At 40.8% G+C, this 21,792-nt stretch overlaps 2 protein-coding genes across 3 annotated transcripts in view; one reads left to right on the top strand and one right to left on the bottom strand.

Annotated features, from left to right (window-relative positions):
• Positions 1-229: 229 nt before the first annotated feature.
• On the bottom strand, positions 230-4,005 carry RPS12 (ribosomal protein S12). Its single transcript, XM_081140765.1, has 6 exons — positions 3,728-4,005; positions 3,536-3,586; positions 3,257-3,373; positions 1,254-1,356; positions 725-826; positions 230-321 (listed from the first exon to the last, which is right to left on the bottom strand). Exons 2-6 carry the CDS (start codon positions 3,547-3,549, stop codon positions 259-261), a joined length of 399 nt encoding a protein of 132 aa, XP_080996891.1. The 5' UTR covers positions 3,550-3,586; positions 3,728-4,005; the 3' UTR covers positions 230-258.
• Positions 4,006-4,067: 62 nt separating this feature from the next.
• The window catches only part of SLC18B1 (solute carrier family 18 member B1), a 32,394-nt gene continuing 14,669 nt past the window's right edge, over positions 4,068-21,792 (top strand). The window contains exons 1-8 of one of the 2 annotated variants that reach the window (XM_081139956.1): positions 4,068-4,361; positions 4,437-4,628; positions 8,789-8,895; positions 9,658-9,959; positions 11,115-11,254; positions 18,623-18,718; positions 19,051-19,124; positions 20,382-20,529. In XM_081139956.1, coding sequence (XP_080996082.1) covers positions 9,917-9,959; positions 11,115-11,254; positions 18,623-18,718; positions 19,051-19,124; positions 20,382-20,529 — 501 coding nt within the window. In that variant the 5' untranslated portion in view covers positions 4,068-4,361; positions 4,437-4,628; positions 8,789-8,895; positions 9,658-9,916. Of the gene's footprint in view, positions 4,362-4,436; positions 4,629-8,788; positions 8,896-9,657; positions 9,960-11,114; positions 11,255-18,622; positions 18,719-19,050; positions 19,125-20,381; positions 20,530-21,792 lie in introns of those variants that run through there. The other variant, XM_081139957.1, reaches the window with a different exon arrangement.

Here is a 21,792-nt window from a genome sequence, read left to right as displayed (position 1 = left end):
CACCCCAAGAAACCCTGGCTATCACCAATACTCTTCTGCCTTTGCTTAGAATGTTCTTTTCAACTGCCAACACTGAAGTTACTGGTTAGGAGAGTAGGCTTTCATTTAGAAACCCAAGAGGAAACAAAAGAACATGCTTCAGATTATTCTGCATTATCTTTTGTCCATCAACAGGGACCTTATTTTACTGCCCCTCCCTCAACCACCACCCCCACATAAAAACCAGAGATGAGAAACAAAAAAGCCAAGTTTATTCATTCATTTCTTGCACTTGAAGTACTCCTCGATGACATCCTTTGCCTGAGACTCTTTGCCATAGTCCTAAAAAAAAGTCATATGGGATTTTGTTTTACTAACATTTAGAAATTCCAGCAAGTCATCAGCACTAGTTAGTGAAGTTTTAAAATCAGCTCATGTCTCATGAAAATGGTTTCATTATTAAAATTTCTTATAGCCATTTTCAGGGACCTTAATGACGACTTCAATGTCATTAAGGCTCGTAACATGGCTTTACTATTGCCAGCTTTCTCTAAATTTCTGCAGAACACAGGTAAGCAGACTCATTGGCTGGCTTGAATTATGGCTTATTTCCCTTTTGTAAAAGGCAGAAAACTTGTTTAATCTGTCAAAAACCACATTTTTTCTCTAAGAAGCTCTTAATATTTTAGAGTCAATATACTGTTACCCAGCACAACCTTCATCCCAGAGATAAACACTGACTTACCTTAACCACCACACAACTGCAGCCAACCACTTTACGGGGTTTTCCCTCTCTGTCGATTTTACAGAGGCCTACCCACTCCCCCAGTTTCTTATTGTCGTCAACCTGTTGGGGGGGATTTTAAATATCAAATTAGTGGGCATTAATGCTACTGTACTGACAATAAATCAAACCCAAGGTACTGTAGTCAGATAGGGTGACATGGCAGTTTCCTCACAGCAATTCAGTAGAGGGAGCCAGTTGTCATCATGTACAGCACCAAGATCACCTATCCATATTGTTTTGTTCCATACCAACATCAAAATTAGTATTTAAATACTGCAAAAGTAAAATAGTTGCTTCTATAACTACATTTGGCATCAAGTTTATGTGATGTTTTGCATACCTGCAGAAGCAACAGGCCCAACACTACAAAACTTGCTGTAGCGTGACAAAAATCACCAGACAGCATTACTAACACATTAGTAATGTCTAATTTTCATTGAGCTAAAGTATCTCTTAATAGATAAATCAAATTTGATGGGTAACATACCTTAATTAGGTTGATTTGGTGTTCAGCACAAAGGGCCTCCACCAACTTGACATACATAGGCTCATCACAGTTGGATGCTAGCACACAAAGGTGGGCTTGGCGCCTGAAATGCAAAATCCAACAGTTAAAGCTGAAATTCAGGTTTACGTAAACTACAATTGCACTTTACAAGGAAACTGTCTTTGCACTGGCTACACTGGCAAAACAGAAGCAGCACACCCACTGGTGAAACAGCTTCAGTTTGATGAGCCTGTTACAGGTTACACATATTCAATTCATCTATAGAAACACTGAGTGTTCAGTAACTACTAAAACTACAAAGTTTATGCAGGGGAACTAGTTTACTACTTTGTGGTGAAAACATAAACATACAAGTAGTCAATATGAAAAGATGCTCAATGTCACCAAGCACCAGAGAGATGCAAATTAAAACCATAATGAGATACCACTTCACACCTGTCAGAAAGGCTATCAATAAGCAAACAAGTGCTGGCAAGGATGTGGAGAAGAGAGCCCTGGTGCATTGTTGGAGGGAATGTAGACTGGTGTAGCCACTGTGGAAAGCAGTATGGAGTTCTGCATTAAAAATGGAACTACCTTATAACTCAGCAATTCCACTTCTGGGAATATATCTGAAGAAACCCAAAACACTAGTTTGAAAGAATATATGCACCCCTGTGTTTATTGCAGTTATTTATAATAGTTAAGATTTGGAAGCAGCCCAAGTGCCCATCAGTAGATGAATGGCGATAAAAGCTATGGTTCCTTTACACAATGGAACACTACACCATAAAAAAGGAAATTTTACCCTTTAAGACTGCATGGATAAACCTGGAGAGTATTATGCTAAGTGAAATAAGCCTGTCAAGGACAAACACCATATGATTTCACTTATATGTGGAATCTAATGAACTAAAATAAACAAAAATAGAGACAGGGACACAAGGAACAGACTGACAGGTGTCAGAGAGGGGGTTTGGTGAAAAAGGTTAAGGAATTAAGCCAAAAATAAATTAAAAACAACACTAAGCAACACAAGGGAAAGGGGGTGGGGAAAGGTCAAAGGGGGATAAATGGTGATGGAAGTAGACCTGACTTTGGGTGAACACACAATACAACATACAGATGATATAGTATTGTACACCTGAAACCTATGACTTTTTTTAAACTCATGACCCTAATAAATAAAAATAAAATTATAAACAAAATAAAGCATGCTATTTTGGAAACCAGTCTTAAGCAAAGACTGTTACATGTAACAAACCACCAAATCAGAGTTGTTACCTGTTGTTAATACTGTGCAGCACTGCCAAGATACAAACAGTGCAGGGGATTCACACCAAGACCTGAGGAAGTACTTCCAATTTCTAGTAAGTTTCCACTGGATTCAACTGGCCCATCTAAACCAAAGTTTATTGAACTGATTTAAATGTACCTGGCTTAGAAACACTTAAATTCTTCTCAAATAGTTAACACATGCAATGTGGCCAATGTAACCATACCAGAGACTAAACTGAATATATCTACAATTCCATATTCACGTTTCTGAACCATCTACTTCACTTACTAAAGTCATGTAGAAGCCCAGGTGCTTCTGCAACAGATTTGAAATCCCATTAAGTTAACTTGGTGTAATTTTGTAAACCACTAAAGAAAGGTTTCTGTCTGTCCTCCAGATAATGTGAAACTAGCACCACAACTACAGATTTGTCAGACTGTTACGTTTCACTCATAAAAGGAGTGAAGGGGTATCCGACAATTTAAGTCATCACTCAAAACTGTAGTTTTAGTTTATGAAACAAGTGTTCATCCCCATTCCAAACAAAAACCCACCAACTTTAAGTGGGCTATGTAAATCTGAGTTCTGATACCTTTTCCTAGGTTTCCTGTAGAACGGATGCCATTCAGAACTTTTGTGCTAACACCGTGAACTTCACGCTTTCTTCCCTCGGCTGCAGTTTTGCTCCGGTTCCAACCCACAGTATTGAGATTGATACACGTACTTGTCTAAGGCTTTGGCAGCTTCGCGAATTCCGCGCGCTAGGCCATCGTGGATGAGGGCGGTCTTCAGCACCTCTTGTAAAGCAGTATTAACGTCCATTACACCTCCAGCAGCAATGCTAAAATGGAACAAGTGAAAAACGATTATTGAGCTTCCTGCACACCACCTAACGCCTTGGACTCGGCAGTCATCGGTCAGGGACGCTTAAGGCTGACCCGCGCCCGCGCTGCCGGCCCGCGACCTGCGCCTTTCCGCACCACGATCCCGGCCCTGGGCTCACCCTTCCTCGGCCATGGCGGTGGGTTATGGGTAGAGCCGAATCTTGAGCACACTGAAATACAAAACAAAACAAAAAAAAGGACACCGGTTGACTAAAGGATTATGTTTAGGTCCTGGTACTCCTCGCCAAATCAAGCAAAAAAAGACATCTAACCGTGCACCACAATCACCACCCTCGCCTCGCTCAACTCACCCCAGGCCTCCGCCTCCGCGTAACTCCGCGGCGGCAGGGAAAGAGACAGTACGCGCCCGCATGACGGTATTTAAGGGCCTCCTAGGACCCCTAAGCGCATGTGCACTGCTTTCCTTGAAAGAGGTGTCTCTGGTGGTGCCGGGCCTCGAGAATTTCTGTTTCCGGATAGAAGCGCTGTGAGACAAGGATAGCGCTACCCTTTTAACTCTGCTGTGCCCAGCACTGGGACGCAAAACAGGCACCAACGCGGACAGCCTCCCATCGATCTTCCGCCGGGGGCGTGGCCTGCGGAGGCCCAGAGAGCACGGTCTACGGAGCGCGAGAAGGGCCAAGCGCGCATGTGCGCTGCTCTTCTACCACCCCCGAGTCCTAGGTTCCGCCACATGTGTGCTAACTCCTGCCACATACTGTAATTCCCGTCGACCCGAGTAACCGGGCCTTCCTGAGCGGCCGCACTCTCTCCTCGCTTAAAAGTCCCTTTGGATGTCCGCGGGTGTGTCATTCTGTGGGTGATCGCCAGCCCTGTGAGTGCGTGTTCATGAAGCGAAAGGCAACACGCTTTCGCCACTTCCAGGCTCATCGCAAGGTCCACGTTCCCGGCGAGGGTTAGGAAGGTGGAACCTGCAGCCAGGAGGTCGGTCCCGGTGTCTCTGGTAGTTGGCCCTACATGGAGTTCTTTTTCTTTTTTTAACGCTCAGTTGTCCCCTAGGTCCGTTATCCCGCGCAAATAGGGGTTCAGTAGGTGCACTTAACACGGCGTGGCAGACGGCTCGGGCCTGGAAGCGCAGGGAAAGGCCGCCGGGCGAAACCCCGCCCTCATCTCGCCGCCCCGGGCGGGCGCCGAGCCCCGGAGCCCCGAGCGCTCGCTTTCCTCCTGAGCAACAGCGTGGATTTTGCAAAGGTGGGCCGGTCCCCCACCCACACCTGACGAATTTAATCAGGACAGTCTTTTTTCTCCTTTTTTAACTTCCTCTCCTGACCATCGCCGGCCAGTCAGCAGTTGTTCAGCGTTTGATAGGCGCCGACACTGGTCACAGTGAACGGCGCGCAGTTAGTGTCAGACTGAGTGCCCTGAAGAAAACAAACAGGGTAGGAGTGTGCGGTAGGGAGAGTTACCCAGGACAGAGACATACTGGAACTTTTTTGTTATTTTATAGTTCATTTTTAGCTTTGTAAATGCTTTCAAATTTTCCTTTTGCACAGTGTTCAATCTGCTGCTTTCCATTCGTAGCTCATCCTAAAACTGTGTCAACTTAATTAGTTGTTCAGTAATTAATTTATTTTAAAACGCTGCAGAGTTTATAAAAATGAGAAGATTTATTCCTCACACTCTCATGCTTGTGGTGGGGTTAAAATTTGAGTCAAATATGGGAATATCTAAAGGCCACAGGGGAGGCACAAAATGTCATGGGGGTTGGAGAGGGGGTGGTGTGGAAAGGTAAGAAAGAAAGAAGAGACAGGTGGCAGCATTTGAAATGGGCTCAAAAAAATAAAAACAAAAACCTGAAAGGATTCCAACAGGAGGGTGAGAGAAAAGGACAGGGTATTCCAAGTGGAGGAAAGACTAAGGGCAAAAGCATTGATGCCTCCTTGGCTTTTTTAAAAGTGATCTTAACACATTTGTATTTTTGAAAGAGAATGTGGTAGTGTGTCAACAAGTTTCCCATTACCTAAAGTTCATACAAGTTAATATGCTGAACATATTAGTAGACTTCTTCCCCTCCCCACCACCATCCCCCTAAAAAATGTTAGGGAGGAGGCAGAGAATTTGGTAAAGACTCAGGAAACAAATGGGGAAAGTAATCATTGCCAAACGACATATTTATATAGGGGAAAAATGAGTACCTTTCTGCCTATGCTGTGATGGTTTCCGTCTTCTAGCAGCTCTTAATCTGTTCTGTAGACCGGAGTATCAAGGGCCTATGCCTCAACATTTCACCTTATAAATACCTTTACTATCAGTTGTAAATCTCCCTTCTGAGAACTGGAGCTACCCTTCCCCCCTCCCCCCTCCCCCCTCCCTCTCCCTTCCTCCCCTCCCCCCTCTCTCCCTGGTCTCTCCCTCCTCCCTCCCTTCCTTCCTTCCTTCCTTCCATTATATAATGGGTTCTAATCCCAGAAAGGAAGTTAAAGGGAACACTGATGGTTCGAGGCTTCTTTAGTATAGATTCTCCTAGTTCATTTTTAAGGTCACTTCTCAATATTAGATATAGCCAAAGGTAAAAGACTACTAAATAGAGGCTAATGGCCAGAGTCATTCTTATACCAGATTATAATACTTACATAATGTGCACAAATGTGCATCTGAAATACATATGAAAAATAAATTCTAAAGTTTGTTTTAGGAACAATAAATAATAGTAAATAATTTTGTTTATCACTTTCTATGCACCAGTTAATGTGAATTATTGTCATATATTTTCTTCCTTGGTCATCTTTGAGACTCTATGTGGAAGTGTTGGATTAGCCCCCTTTGACAGGTAAAGAAACCAAGACTTAGGGTTGCCCAAAGTCTCATAGCCAGTAAATGTGAAAGCTGGTATTTGAGCTCAGTGGACTTCAAAGGCCATGGTTCTAACCCTTTAGCCATTTGGAAGATTGACCAAATGTGGGAGAGAGATCACTGAGAATTTGAGGAAATCTCTTTACATCTTAAGTTGGTTGATAATACAACTGGTTTTATCTTATTCTGCTAAAAAAAAAAAAAAAGAAAGAAAAGTTGCATAGGTGGAGAAAGGGGATATTGCAGTGTTAGGCAGAAATAGAGGGAGCAGTTGAAATATGGATTTCTCATCTAAGTATAGATGTATTATTTTGCTGGGGCTGCCATAACAAAGGATCACAAATTGGGTGGATTAAACAACAGAAATTTATTGTGTCATTGTTCTGAAGGTAAGAAGCCTGTAATTAAGGCATCTGCAGGGTTGCTCAAGAATGTTAAAAAAAAATTCTCAGTGAGTGAATAGGAAAAATAGAAACTATAAAAGAGGATCAAATAGAAATTTGAGAAATAAGATGTAAAATATGAGAAATAAAAATTCACTGAAGGGCCTAGCAGCAGATTAGAGATAACAAAAGAAAGAGTACACTTTAAGCTAGATAAATCTGAAGTGATCCAACTTGAAGCAGAGAGAAAAGAAACAATTGAAAAAATAAGTAGAGCTGCAATGATCTCTGGGACAAAATTTAAATGTCATATATGTAATTAAATATATAGTTCTAACATAATTGCAATTGGAATGTCAAAAGGAGAAAAAAATGATATAGAAAAAATATTTGAAGAAATAATATCCAAAAGCTTCCAAAATTTGATGAAACACATACATTTAGAGATTCAAGAAGCTCGCTGAACGCCAAGAAGTATAAATACAAACCCACACACATACTAAGGCACATCATAAGTGCACTACTGAAAATCAAAGATAAAGGGAAAATTCCAAAAGCAGCCCAAAAAACAAAACAAAAACAACAGGCACATAACATACAGGAGAAGAATAATAAAAATTATACTGATTTCTCTTGAGATATGATAGGGGCCAAAAGATAGTAAAACCATGTCTTGAAAGGGCCCATATTTCTATATCTATTAAAAAGAGTGCTCAGGAATGAAGACAAAATAAAGACATTCAGAGATAAACAAAAACTAACAGAATTCATCACCAGAAGATTTACACTTGACGGAATCTTACATAAAATTATTAATATTGAAGAGAAAAGGTACCAAATAGAAAATTCAGATGTTCTGGGAAGAATGAAGAACACTGGAAACAAGGTTACTTACCTTTGAAGCAATTATAACATTTCATTATGGACTTTATATCACTTGTAGATATACCAGCATGTAAAAACTAAAGCGTAAGTGATTGGGAGGAAGTACTGGGTAAGTGGACCCATACATTTGCAAGGTTCTCATGTTTTACATGAAGTACTACAATACTAACTCTACGATAAATTCATTTTCTGCTTAAATTAGCAAAAGTTGCTTCTTAGCAACGGGAACCCCTGATTGATGCAAATACTAGGATGAAAAATAAAGAAGTGTGAAGGAACAGAGAGTGACTGAGGCTTTATTTGGGATAAAGAGGAAAGGATGCACTTCTCTGAGGAAGTGGCATTTCAACAGAGACCATTTTATTCTATTTTAGTTTGTTAAAAAAAAAAAAAAAAAAGGCGTTCCTTATGTGTATCTATGTCTAGATGAGCATAGGAAAATGTGAATAGATAATCATGGCTGGATGGTGATAGCTCTCAAAGATATGTTCACATCCCAATCCCTGGAGCTTGCAAATGTCACCTTATTGGGAAAAAGGATCCGTGCAAATGTGGTTAAGTTAGAGATCTTGAGGTGAGGACATCGTTTTGGATTTGGGCTCAGTAAAATTAATATTGAACTTCTGGCCTATAGGACTGTATTGTTTTAAGCTACCAAGTTTGTGGTAAATTGTTACAGCAGCCACAGAAAACTAATACAATAATATATTCAACTGTAACCCTCATCATCTGGAGGGAGGAAGGGAGGTAGAGGTTAGAAATGGGGAGAAAGATAGGAATATGAATATATATGTCACGATATCCTTTATGTAAGTTAAAAGTAGATGGACACAAAACAAGAATATAAATTTCATGAAAATATATACAAACAAAAAGATTTGTATTAAACATACAAGAATGATTCCTAATGGCAAGGGAAATGGGCATGGAGATAGGGGGAAATAGATGGCAACAGAAATGAAAAATTTAGTTGAAAATTTGGATGATAAAGTTGGGCAAACTTCCTATAGGATGGAGCAAAAAGATGAAAAGTAGAAAAAAAAAAGAGTAATCAATAAGAGGACCAGTCTAGGTGACCCAATATCTGCATTAAAAGCAGTCCAGAACAAGAGAACAAAAAAAGGGAATGTAAACATCAAAGAAATAATTCAATGAAATTCTCCTGTACGGTTTGATGTTAGATTGGAGAGAGAAGGTAAAGTGAAACTGGAGAACTTTACAGGGTTAGATCATTAAGATTCTGGAAGGTCACTTTAAGGAATCTTTACTAGAGCTAACCCTTCTGTTTAGAATGGCTGTAAAGGCTCATTTGACCTGCCCAGGAATTTTTACATCATCTTCAAGACCCAAGGTAACATCACTGCCTCAGGAAGCCATGCTGGACTCATTTAGCTAAAGTAAGCAGTTCTTCCAATGTATTTCATGGAATTTATTGCATTAGGATAAATTATTAATTGGGGTCTGCTTTATCTCCTAGAAGGAGGTATGCTATTTGAGGGTAGAAGCCACTTGGAGCTCATTCATCTTTAAAGCCACAGTGGTGGTAACTCAATAGTCTTTTGTTTTATCTTGGAACAGTAAGTAAGGTGAAGATAAAGTGATACCTTTCTTTTTGTGCCAGTAAGTTGAGGGTGAGTGTAAGGTAACAGTCATCACATTCAAGTGCCAAGTACTCCACACTCCTTATCACCAGTGCGCACAGCCACCCTACAAGATAAGCATTATAATCCCAACCGAACACGTGGAAAAACTGACCTTGCCACCCAAAGTCACAAATAGTAAGTGCCCTGGATTGAAACGCAGGCATTTGCCTCCGGAGATCTTATCCCCAGCCACTCCACCCCGCTTCCTCAACGTTCATTATCATTTTTGCGATTATTTTCCACTCCCAGTAGTTCACATCAGTTCATTCATTTCCAGTCTGGCTTCCCTGATTACAACACTACATCATTTACCCACTGTGAAAAATAACCCACTCTTAAAAGGAGTCGGTATGAGCCTAGTTTTCTAATTCACATTTGTGTCTTTCAGTTGAGGTACACATAAGCATCCTTTCTTACTTTCAGTGGGAATACATTTTACTGATTTTAAAGTAGGGGGGTTAACTATGGGATATAGACTCGTCCTTCCTATTTTTATTTTTATTTTTCCTTATGCAGAATGAGAGAGCACAGCCTCTCCCAGGTGGTGGCGCATGATAATAGCCTGTGTCTTTAAATAAAAAGAAAGGTTTCGCCCCGCCCCCCGGAGCGCCGCGAAGTTCGCCGAGGCTGCGAGGAGCTGCGGGCTGGGCGGCGGGATGCCGGGGCCGTGCTGAGCAGTCCCGCCCGCTTCGCCGGCCTTCCCTCGTCCTCTCTGGGACGTGGCGTCTCGGGGCTCGGACCCGCGACCGGCGGCCCCGGAGAGCGCGCCCCGCGGATGGACGCGCCGGGGGACTCGGAGGGCCCACCGCCCCCAGCAGGTGAGGGAGCGCGCACGGCGGCCCCCGCCTCGGCGACCTGGGTCCTGCCTCTTGCATTTGAATCAGCGTGGTTAGTCTCCGAGACTGCTGAAGACGCGGGGGCCTGACTGTGGGGTTCGGGTCAGGGGACTTGAACCCTGCGGAGAGGGTTCGGGCGCGGGGAGCGGGGCTGGTGCGGTCTCTGCTTCTCTCGGGCTCTGCTTGTGAGTGCTGTGGTTGAGCGCATTCTAGTGCGGGTGCCCTTAGTCAGAAAGCTTTGCATCTGGAGGCCCGCCCACTGTTTTGCCCCTTTTTAACTTTCTCTCCGTTCCCTTTCTCACCTACTCCAACATTTTTACACTCTTAAGATTTCCTCCTGTTGCACAGATTTACGCCCCCCCGCCTCGCACTGCAATGACAAAGTGAAAAATACAGCAAACCAAACATGTTTTTCTTAGTTAAATTTCTTTTTTCCCCCTCCAAACCATTTAATTTTAAAATGGCTGATAGATTTGCTGGATGTTTGAAACTGAGTAATGACCTGGTTCCTTTAAGTTAAATGAAAATCTAGCCTTTGGAATAAGTATTAGTCGATACAAAAGGCCAGTAATTGGTGTAAAAAAAAAGAAGTAGTAATTTACAGATTTGTGGGACTTGTCTTTCCAGGGGCACACCATTGAAGTATTAATTTGCCAATCGAATGCTTTAGTTTGTTTTCTCCTTACACCTCACTTAACTGCAGCACTGCCCTAGAATGCTTAGTGAACAGCTAACATGACATGCCTAAAACTCTGAGTTCAGGTAGCAGATGAAGCTAGGAACTTGAGAAATCACATTTATGCTTCAGACAGCAGTACTCTTTGGACAGTACCCTGTTTCTTAATTCTTGAATTTATTCGAGGCAAAAGAAATGAGCCTTATGGTGAAGGCAAAACAGAGCAGATGGTTTGATAAATTCTGCACTGAAATTCTAGTAGGGAACACTGTCAAGGAAAGTGATATGCTTGCAAAATTGCAGTGGTGTACAAGGATCGTGTTGCATGTGATCACATGTGCCATACTGCAAACACCCCTTAGTTCAGTAAATGTCATAGTCTGTGCACAGAAGTCACATTTGTGTACTTCAATCAGTAGTTCCATTTGCATGTCTGTGACTGCAGTGTGTTTGCATTTAAGGTGATGGCCCTGCAGCAAGTGCAAGAGAGACACCCAACCGGCTTTCGAGAAAACAGCTTTTAGTTCTGATCTCGGCAGCTTCCATGAACTTAGGCTCTATGATGAGCTATTCCATCCTTGGACCCTTTTTCCCCAAGGAGGTGAGACACTTTTATATCCTTATTAAGTATTAATTTTAAAAAGTGTTTTGAATTATTTAATTTTACAATATGTAAAGTGTAAAGATCTGCATGTAGTAAGGATGATGTATAGGACTTCAACAAACAGAGGACTTCTTAAAGAATATTTGTAACAGAAAAAGAAGATCCAGTCAAAACGAACATCATCTTGGGAGGTAATTCACCTAAATGTAATTGACCTTTTTTGTTTACTCTGTAGTTTGATTGAACTTTATTTGGTTTCTGCAATGGAAAAAAAGGGGGGCAGGGGCTGCACTGAATAACTGAGATTTTAATGTTACTGCTAAAGATCCGTGTTAAGATAGTAAAGGAAACCATGGTCCACTATATTCCCTTTTCTGACTTGAATTTCTTGTGGAATCTAGAGGCGATGTTTGTGCCGAGGAAGAATTCTGATTAATATTGACTAGTTCCTTCTAATCATAGCCCTTTATGTGACGTTAGGGCCTATAGATAATGGCACAGACTCAACGTGAAAATCCCCCAGAGGACCCAGGTTGATTGGACGTAGTGTGAAAGGAATGGTACCGGCTTGGCTAAGCGGAGATAACATGCCCATGTGTTTTGCTTCGTGGTCTTTGCCCAAGTCTCAGTGCACTGGCCCCTCTCAGTCCTCGAACTGCTTTGATAACATGTAGAATGATAACTTCATTCTGTGTACAAGAAGAGAGGATAGCAATGGCTCCCTGCTAAAGAACAGTGCAGCTTCGTGTGCATACAGTGCTGTTTGTTTCCAGTGTCCTTTCCCACGCATTCGGCCCAGTTGCTCTCCGCAGCTACTCCATAAGATAGGCAGAGTAGTGAGAATCTCATCCTGTTGTGATGAAGAAACAGACTCCGAGGTTAAGCGACTGGCCCAGTCCAGTTCTGTTCACTGAATGGGAGTGGGAGGTTTAAGGACTTCCTACTCTAGAGTGTGCCAAGTAGGCTTTGGATGCAAGGGCAGAAAAAAGATCAGGAAAATGTCCCTCTCTTATCTGTCCATGGAGAGTGAAAAAATATTTTTTGAAAAGTTGCAGAGTATTTGGATATCCTTTAAGAAAAGGAAGTAGGAAATGTTATGAGACTTTAGAGGAAGAAATGGTTAATTTTACCATAGGTGAGGACTGGGGCAGGGAGTGAAGGTCAAAAAGGGGTGGTACTGAAAGGGACTTCACGGATAAATCTAAGGTGGCTCTTGAGAAATGGTAGTTCTCCAGGTGAACAACAGAGGCAGGGTGTTCTGGGAAACAGCTTGAGGTAGTCACAGGATTAGCAAAGTAAACTGCATGTTCTTTGGGAGCAGAAGACAACTTGGTGTAGCTTGGGCCTGGGCTGGAGTGAGGTCTGAGAGGAGGCGGAGGATCTGAGGAGGCAGGCTGGAATTAGAAAGCAAGGGTCCTTCCATGCATGCCAAAACTTTAGTCAGTGAGATGTCATCAGAGGTGTGTGAGCAACACAGAGTAGCCTGACCAGATTTTGGCTTTGGAAAAAAAATAATGATGGCTGGGAGCCTGTGGAATTAAGATGCAGAACAACTGGAGTAAATAGACCAACCAGTTCCCGGCAGAGCTGGAACTCAGAGAAATTAACTAATGTTAACAAAGGAAAATCAGGTCGTGTGTGCGTGTGTGTTTCTTACGTTTTATTTAGTTTTTTGCTCTCCCAAGGGAAAGCTGAAGGAAAAACAGAGGCAGTAGAGAGAGCATTCTAACTTTAAAAGTCGTAGATATGAAGAGTGGGCTCTTCCTTTTCATTTCTTACCAACGACCTATGCCCTGCACAAACTTGCCCTTCCTCCTGTGGGTTCTGTCATTCTTCCTATTAGCCAGACCTAATTAGGCAAAGGAAAAACAGGGCCCTTCTTAAATTCTGGTACAGAATTCCTGTTTCTACTGCTCCTTTTTCTGGCACCCTCCTCTGAAAGAGGACTACATGGGAACTAGAAATTGCTTCCAATAGCTGTTCTTGCTTTCCTAATGTGAAGCAGGACCCATGCTCCAAAAGCAGTACTCAGCTGCTGCTGTGTTGTGTGGTTCTAGGACATACTGTTAGCATCCTGCTTCCATAGTGAATGTGGGAACGTGCACAAGATGGAAACTGTCAGGCAGCAGTGACCGGGAACTTTGCACATCTGTCCTCACCTAGAAAATAGGGCTAAAAAATACACCCTTACTTAATTGTTCTTAGATACGATGTAAAATAGCACTTAATAGGATTCAGGCTCATAGTAAGGGTCCAATAAATGTTAGTTGCCATAACCATTACTTATTTCCTTCCAGACTCCAGAATTAAATACTTAGAACTATTAAGCAAAAAAAAAACATGGATAATGTAACTTGGCCAATGAAAATTCTTTCTACATTTTCATTGATTCCTTTGGTAATACCTTCCTTTGAGATACCTGTTTTAGTTTGCTAGGGTTGTCATAACAAAGTACCATGAACTGGGTGGCTTACACATCAGAAATTTATTGACTCACAGTTCTGGAGACTAGAAGTTCAGGATCAAGGGATCTGCAGGGTTGGTTCCCTCTGAGGGCTGTGAACGGAGGGCCTATTCCATGTCTCTCTCCTTGGCTATGTCTCTTCACATGGTCTTCCCTCCATGAGTGTCACTGTGTCCAAATTTCCCCTTTTTATAAAGTTACAAATTATTTTGCATTAGAGCCAACCCACTGACCTACTTTTAACTTCATTACCCCTGTAACTGCTCTATCTCCAAATAAGGTCACATTCTGAGGTATTGGGAGTTTGGACTTCAGCATATGAAGTTTGAGGAACACAATTCAGCTCATAAGACTACCTGACCTTTGTGTAGGAATGTCAGCTTCATGTTCCAGTCTACATACAGCACACCCTTTTGCTAGGATGTCATCAATGTTATTTCTCATAATGAGATCTCTCTTGTCTCCACACCATTATCTCATGTGGTTATGAGAAATGGAAGGGGAATGGCTGATCCTGAGGGCTTTATTATTATTATTATTATTTATTTTTTTTAAATATATCTTTATTGATTTCAGAGAGAGAGAGGGAGAGGGAGAGAGAGAGACAGAAACGTCAGTGATGAGAGAGTCATTGATTGGCTGCAGCCCGCAACCCGGGCATGTGCCCTGACCAGGAATCGAACCCTGATAGCCTGGATCCTAGGTCGACGCTTAACAGCTGAGCCATGTCCGGCCGGGCAAGCTTTAGATTCAACCTCTCCACTCTCTCCCTCCACCAGCTACTAAGGACTGCCTTGGGGGGCGGGAATCTCTTCCTAGAGTAAGGGTACCCTTCCTAAAGTTTAGCTGAGAATAACAGAGTCTACCTATCTGGTTTCTTGTGGTAATATGCTATTAGAAATGTATTTAAAGAAACATAGTCTGACATGAAAAGAACTTTTGGAAAAGGACTTAAGGTTGGATGATGATGGTAACTTTACATGGGAAGCCAGGGTGTAAGTTTTTGTCTTAAAATTGTAGTTCAGGACAAAAGGTAAAGAAATGAGATTGTGGCTGTTGTAGAGAATGGATTTTGAGGAGTGCAGGAGTGTGCATGCATATGCATTTATGTATTAAAAGTAAAGTTATTTGCAAAAAAGCTGAAGCTCTGGCAAAAGGATGAATCTAAATTGGATCTTCCTATGGTAAATATTCACTGCTGGCTCCCAGTACAATGAATGAGACAAAGAGGGTGTTCAATAAATGACCGTTGATGGCCTGAGAGGAAAGAGAATTGTGTAGTTAAGACTTTACACTTCATAGTATGCCATGTTGCTAATCCTGTGTTAAAGAAACTAAACTCATTTTAACTCTTTAAGTGGCTATAGCTAGAACCTGATGTAAGGATCTACTGTATTTCCAGGGTTTTAAAAAGTTTTAAAACCTTCTCTTTTTGTATGTGAATTCAGTTGTACATCACAACTAATATTATCACTTGAGGTTCAAAAGAAGTAGATTTAGAATAAATATGCTATCATATGTAGCAAATTAAGGAACTCACTGATAGAATAGGCTATAAATATTAAGAGATATCATTGATGGATGATATGTACTACTTAAGTGCTTCATGAGAACATTGTGGAGACAGGGAGCATCTTTTCTCTGTGTTGATGATGTCAGGAAAGAAAACTTTGGCTTCTCCAAAATGTCAGGTAGTTGGTATTAATATCAGAAAGAGAACTAGACTGAATGGCCCTTGGTATGACTCATGTGCCCACTCAAGGAACTTCCTATTCTTGAGTTTGACTGGCAGAATGTTGTTGTTGTTTTGTCTTTAATGGAGTTGGAGCCTGTAAGTAAATGTGACAGTGAGTAGGAAGAACTCTTCCTTCTGTATGTGTCTCCTTTACTCTCACACACTGCCACACTCACACACTTTTAACACCTGATGTATGGGTTTTTTCCTACACCAAGCAATTATCTGTGATACCTTCTAGGTGTCCTACAATTCACTGCGATTCTGACAGACCCCACAGATTGAGGGCCCAGATCCACTAGACATTCCAATACAAGTAGTGGGTCCCTAGGTTACACACAACTTCTGTCTGACTTGGCTACAAATTGGAGGTTCCCATGACCTCCTTATCCCCTTGGATTTGATTACTTGCCATAGTGACTCACAGAACTCAGGGAAATACTTATGTTTACTGGTTTATTATGAAAGGATCTGATGAAGTATACAGGCGACTCTCCTTTGAAGAGGTGTGTAGGGCAAGGTATGTGGGAAGGGGCACAGAGCTTTCATGCCCGATCTGGGTATGCTAATCTTTCAACACTTCCATGTATTCACCAACCTGGATGCAACCTTTGGGATTTTTATAGAGGCATAGGCATAATCAATCATTAACTCCATTTCCAGCCCCTCTCTAGAGAATAGGAGGGTGAGGCTGAAGATTCCAAGCTTTTAATCATGACTTGGTCTTTCTGGTGACCAGCTTCCATCCAGGAGCCCACCCAGAGGTACTTCATTAGAACAAAAGACATTTCTCCACCCAAGAAATTTCAAAGTATTTAGGAGCTTGCTGTGAGGAACCAGGGTCAAAAAACAAATATTAGAACAAAAGATGCTCTTTGTGTTCTTATCACTTAGAAAATTACAAGGGTTTTAGGACTTCTATGTCAGGAACCAGGGGCAAAGACCAATATATATATTTTTTCTATTATTTTTCAGATATCATAAAGGAAGTAGGTCAAGATCAGCTGTTTGCTCAGTTCTGTGGATGAAGTAGAGCCCAAATTTCCTCAGTCAAGATTTTTTGCTTTTATTATACTTTTATAATCTCTAATTCTGATTTTTTTTTGTTAGCTAAAGCTAACAATTTTTGGGGGGAGAGATGCTTATTGAAGTATAATCAATATACAAAAAATTGCACATATTTGATATATCTCTTTTTAAAAAATATATCTTTATTGATTTCTCAATATATCTTTATTGAGAGAGGAAAGAAGAGGGAGAGAGAGAGAGAGACAGAAACATCAATGATGAAAGAGTCATTGATCAGCTGCCTCCTGCATGCCCCCAACTGGGGATCGAGCCCGCAACCCAGGCATGTGCCCTGACCGGGAATCGAACCCCCATGGCCCTTGTGCTCTTTTTTTGTTTGTTTGTGTGGGGGGGGTAACAACGCAACATTAGCTTACCTTGCTTAATAAAAACTTTATACCCAGTAAACAATAATTCTCATTTCCCCCTCCCTGAGGTCCCTAACAACTACCATTTTATTTTCTGCTTCTGACTATTTTAGATACCTCATGTAAGTGAAATCATGTAATATTTTTCTCCTGTGTCTGGTTTACTTCACTTAGCATTTCTTCAAGGTTTATCCATGTTGTTGCAAATGCCAGGATTTCCTTCTTTTTTTAAGGCTGAGTAATACTCCACCGTATGGATATGCCACATTTTCTTTATCCATTCATCTGTTGATAGACTTCTGGGTTGTTTCTGTATCTTAGCTGTTGTGAAAAATGCTGCAAATATCTGTTCCAGACGCTGCTTTTGATTCTTTTGGCTATATACCCAGAAGACGGATTGCTGAATTATGTGGTAGTTCTAGTTTTAATGTTTGAGGATCCTTCTAACTGTTTTCCAAACTAGTTACACTATTCTACATCCCCACCAACAGTGTATAAGGGTTCTAATTGTGTTAGATCCTCACCAACACTTATCTTTTGTTTTTTCAGTAATAGTCATCCTAGCAGGTGTGAGATGATATCTTACTGTGATTTTGATCTACATTTTTCTGATGATTAGTGACCTTGAGTACTTTTTCATATACATGGTAAAGTCCTTTGCCATTTTTAATCAGGTGTTGTTTTTTGTTGTTGCTATTGAGTTGTGGGAGATTCTTATATTCTGTATATTAATCTCTTATCTAATAGATGGTTTCCAAATATTTTCTCTCATTCTGTAGGTTACCTTTTCACTTTGTTAGTCGTTTTCTTTTGCTCTGAAAAAGCTTTTTGGTTTGATGTAGTCTCAGTTGTCTACTTTTGGTTTTGTTGCCTGTGCTTTTGATGTCAAACTCAAAAAATCTTGCCAACACCAATGTCAAGAAGTACCTTCCCTGTTTTCTTTGAGGAGTTTAACAGTTTCAGATCTTACACTTACGTCTTTAATTTTTGTTTTAGTTGATTTTCTGAGTGGTGTAAGATAGAGGTCCAATTTAATTCTTTTTCATATGGATATCCAGTTTTGCCATCACCACTTCTTGAAGAGACTGTCTTTTCCCCACCACATGTCCTTGGCATTCTTGAGGAAGATCAATTGACCATATGTGTGTGAGTTTATTTCTGGGCTCTCTGTTTTGCTGCATTGATCTCTCTGTCTGTCTTTATGCCAGTACCATACTATTTTAATTACTGTAGTTTTTAAATTTACTTTTGAAATCAGAACCTGTGACGCCTCCAACTTTGCTCCTTTCTCAAGATTGTAAAGCTAACAATTCTTTTCTTTTCTTTTTAAATATATCTTTATTGATTTCAGAGAGAGGAAAGGAGAGGGAGAGAGAGATAGAAACATCAATGATGAGAGAGTCATTGATCGGCTGCAGCCCGCAACCCGAGCATGTGCCCTGACCGGGAATCGAACCCTGATCGCCTGGATCCTAGGTCGATGCTTAACCGCTGAGCCACGGGCCGGGCAAGCTAACAGTTCTTTATGAGCATGACTATTTTCATGTCAAAGACTAGGTTTTAATATAGTTTCCCTTACTTCACCATCCAGTTTATTTTATAATAATAAATTTTGAAATTGCTGTACAGATAAAGGTTACAAGAAGATGATGCTTTGATCTAATAGCTCCATTATTTACATTCATGATAATTTGTCTTTCAAACTTGTTTCCTTTTCAATTTCTTTAAAGGCTGAAAAGAAAGGTGCCAGCAATACAGTTATCGGTATGATCTTTGGATGTTATGCTTTGGTTCAACTGCTGGCCTCTTTGTTATTTGGAAAATATGTAAGTATTAAAGTTCATATGAACATTTTCATTTTAAAATTTGTGCAATGAGTTATTCTAATGTATTAGTCTAGAATGTCCATTAATACAGAAATAACCACTATTCATATACTTTATGAATGGTGCCACTGTTGACAGTTCTATTCTTAGAGTTGATTGATTTTTAACTTCTTTCATGTTTTAAGAAGTGTATGCTTTTATTATATTAAAGAATTGTTATAATAAATGTTCATATCTTTCCCAAATGCTATATTTCCTGATATAGTAGATTTATGTCAATATAGATTTGTAGCAATCATCAGCTTACCACTCTTCTTTGACATTTATTATAGCTTGTACATATTGGAGCGAAATTTATGTTTGTAGCAGGAATGTTTGTCTCAGGAGGAGTTACAATTCTCTTTGGGTAAGTCATGTTTTGATATGTTTGGGTGCTTGAACAGATTTCATAATCTTTCTTCAGTTTAAAATGTTAATGGATCCCTTACATCAGTCATTACCACTGATTGTTGAGCCCTTGGCCTGTTGACTAATGATGAAGTGACTTGGGTGATGTAGAAAAGAGGATGAGTGACATTGGTCTAAAGAAAAGAGTCCCCTAGGGGATCACCCATAAGCTGGCTATGGAATCTATTCATTAGGACTCCTGTGACTATGAATGACAGAAGCTTAGCTCACTTTTCTGAGTCACAGAAACTTTTTGGCTCTAGCAAGAAAGTAATTTTTTACCTAGAGAATCAGCTGAAGAAAATCAGGATGCATATGTTAAAATAATGTTATCAAACATCTTTCTTAAGTTCCTGGTTTTGCTTTCCTTTTCTTGTGCTTTGTTTTTTGGGTAAACTCTACCCTTGTGACAGCAAGATAGCCCCCAGCAGCCAGTTTCCTAATAGCTTCTAGTAGAGTTGCAGAATGGAGTTTCACTGGCCTGATCTTTGGTGATGACGCATCCCCGCATCAAGGGCACTGTAGCCAGGGAAAGAGAATGCTCTGATTGGCCAGACCTGAGTCATGTGCTCACTTCTGAACATGGGAGCAGAATGGTTCCCCCCATTGCTATTTGAAGAAAAGGGAAAATAAGTCCAGAGGCAAAATAGCTTTGAAAGTTCTTAAGCTTAGAGTCTTTAAACCAGCAGCATCCTAGCAAATAATGTGGAGGAGCTTGCACAAGGTCTTGGGAACATAGAAGGATGAGAGTTTGATAAGAGCATGATGAGATAAGCTAAGGAAAACCATATCAAATTCAGTGTTTTTTAAATTTTCCCTTTTTTGTGGGGATCGTCTTCTATTTTCTGTATTCACTCCTTTTTTTGAAGGTTGGAGCCCCACCATAGGCAATGGAGGTCCTGAATCAAAGAAGTCTACTATATTGGTTCTTGCCAGAGTGATTCTATATATTTCAAAAGGCCTATCTAGTATTATTTAGGGGACCAATTATGTCAGCAGAAAAGGGCAACTAAACTCTCATTATGCTTCATATTGTTGCCACAAAAAAGGTAATTCTCCTACTCAAAGTATAACAAAGTAACTTTTTAAAAAATTCATATTCTAAAGAGATTTGTTCTAATAACTGGGTGAGGCACTGCTCTTTTCATTGAGCACAGTTAAGAAGGAAAAGCATGGAAACCAGCTTGGCCTTTGAGACTTGTTTGTTCTCTTTCAGTGTATTGGACCAAGTCCCGGCAGGACCGGTGTTTGTTGCCATGTGTTTTCTAGTGAGAATAGCAGATGCAGTAAGCTTTGCTGCAGCAATAACTGCTTCTTTTTCTATCCTCACAAAGACTTTCCCAAATAATGTGGCTACAGCACTGGTATGTATTTTATAAATTGTTTCCTATTTTACTTTTAGTGTAAGCTAAAATACTTGTTTCACCTTCCAAGTTAGCACTGGGGTCCATTCTACTAGACGTGCTTTTTTCTTTTTTTAAAAATCTGTGTTTGTTACCTTTTTACCCTAGCGTGTACTTCCAGCAGCTGTCAATAAATGTATCATCAGTCTTACTTAGGTCTCTTCCTGGGCTTAGAATCCCCTGAATGGGCAGTTTAACAAGTAAATGTGGTCCAAGCCAAATATTCTTTTTACCACTTTTGTGTTTTTTGGTTTTTTTAAAATACCTCCCTAATAGTATTTTACTGTCTCTCTCTAGCTGAGATTGGGGCTCTGCTGCCTGAAGCATTCCTCTGCATTAGAAAAGAGTTATCTCTAGTGGCCAGATACGCGGTTTGTACTAGAGCCCTTCCTCACTTTTCCCAGATTCATGGGAGAGGTGTTGGAGATCATCTTGAAATTCATGTTTCTGTGCTCTCTGAGGAATGCCCTCTTATTTTGCCGTAGAAACTCAGACCCTGGTAGCATCGGATTGGTGTGCATCTCATATATTACCTAGGTGCCAAGACATCTGGCATTAGTGACATACAGGATTCTTGTCCCAGCTCTTGGCTGCTGCCTCCCTGACCCCAGGCAGGCTTTCCCATAGCTCTCTCCTTTCTTTCCTTGGACCCATGCATCTCTGAAGGACACGGTCTGTACAGAAGACGAAATGTCCCCTCAGAGCCTATAATTGTCCTCTAGACCTTGGGTCTAATCAGCTTAGTACCAAGGACTCCCTCATTTACCCATATTAGTACTATATTGAAAAGTTGTGACCGTTAAATAAACTATTTCCTGTGTATATAGTTCTTCCCACTTTTTATTTTATACATATAGCTGGATAGGCTCATTTTTGGATAGCCTTATTCTATAGCCATTTGGCATGCAGTGGTGGCCATTGTGGCAGGCATACTGTTTACATTTCCCAGGAATATGTTTCTCAGAAAGGATTCAGAAGACTAGTCTGCTGATATGCTCTGTAAAACAAGGTTTTGTGGCTAAACATGTTGGGAGTGTACACATGCTGTCAAGTTCACATCAGTGTGTTAAGACTCTGAGAAATTCTATAGTAGAGAGAGTTTATTTAATGTTCCACAATTCAATTTGATTTGTGCTGGTATTTTTTGAACATTCTGAAAAGTGCTGCCCAAGAAATTCCTATGATGCAGCAGTCCTTTGGATTTTCTGATCAGCAGGGGAAACC

This window comes from Miniopterus schreibersii (genome assembly GCF_964146895.1).
Source record: "Miniopterus schreibersii genome assembly, chromosome: 6".
Taxonomy (NCBI): domain Eukaryota; kingdom Metazoa; phylum Chordata; class Mammalia; order Chiroptera; family Miniopteridae; genus Miniopterus; species Miniopterus schreibersii.
This window is presented reverse-complemented; position numbering and strand designations above follow the sequence as displayed.

Bases quoted from the DNA above. Each gene is read 5' to 3' on its own strand.
- RPS12 (XM_081140765.1), bottom strand. The intron at 1,357-3,256 runs GTACGTGTATCA...TTTGCATTTCAG, and splicing joins GCTGCCAAAGCCTTAGACAA to GCGCCAAGCCCACCTTTGTG. The intron at 827-1,253 runs GTATGTTACCCA...CCCCCCCAACAG, and splicing joins ACCAAATCAACCTAATTAAG to GTTGACGACAATAAGAAACT.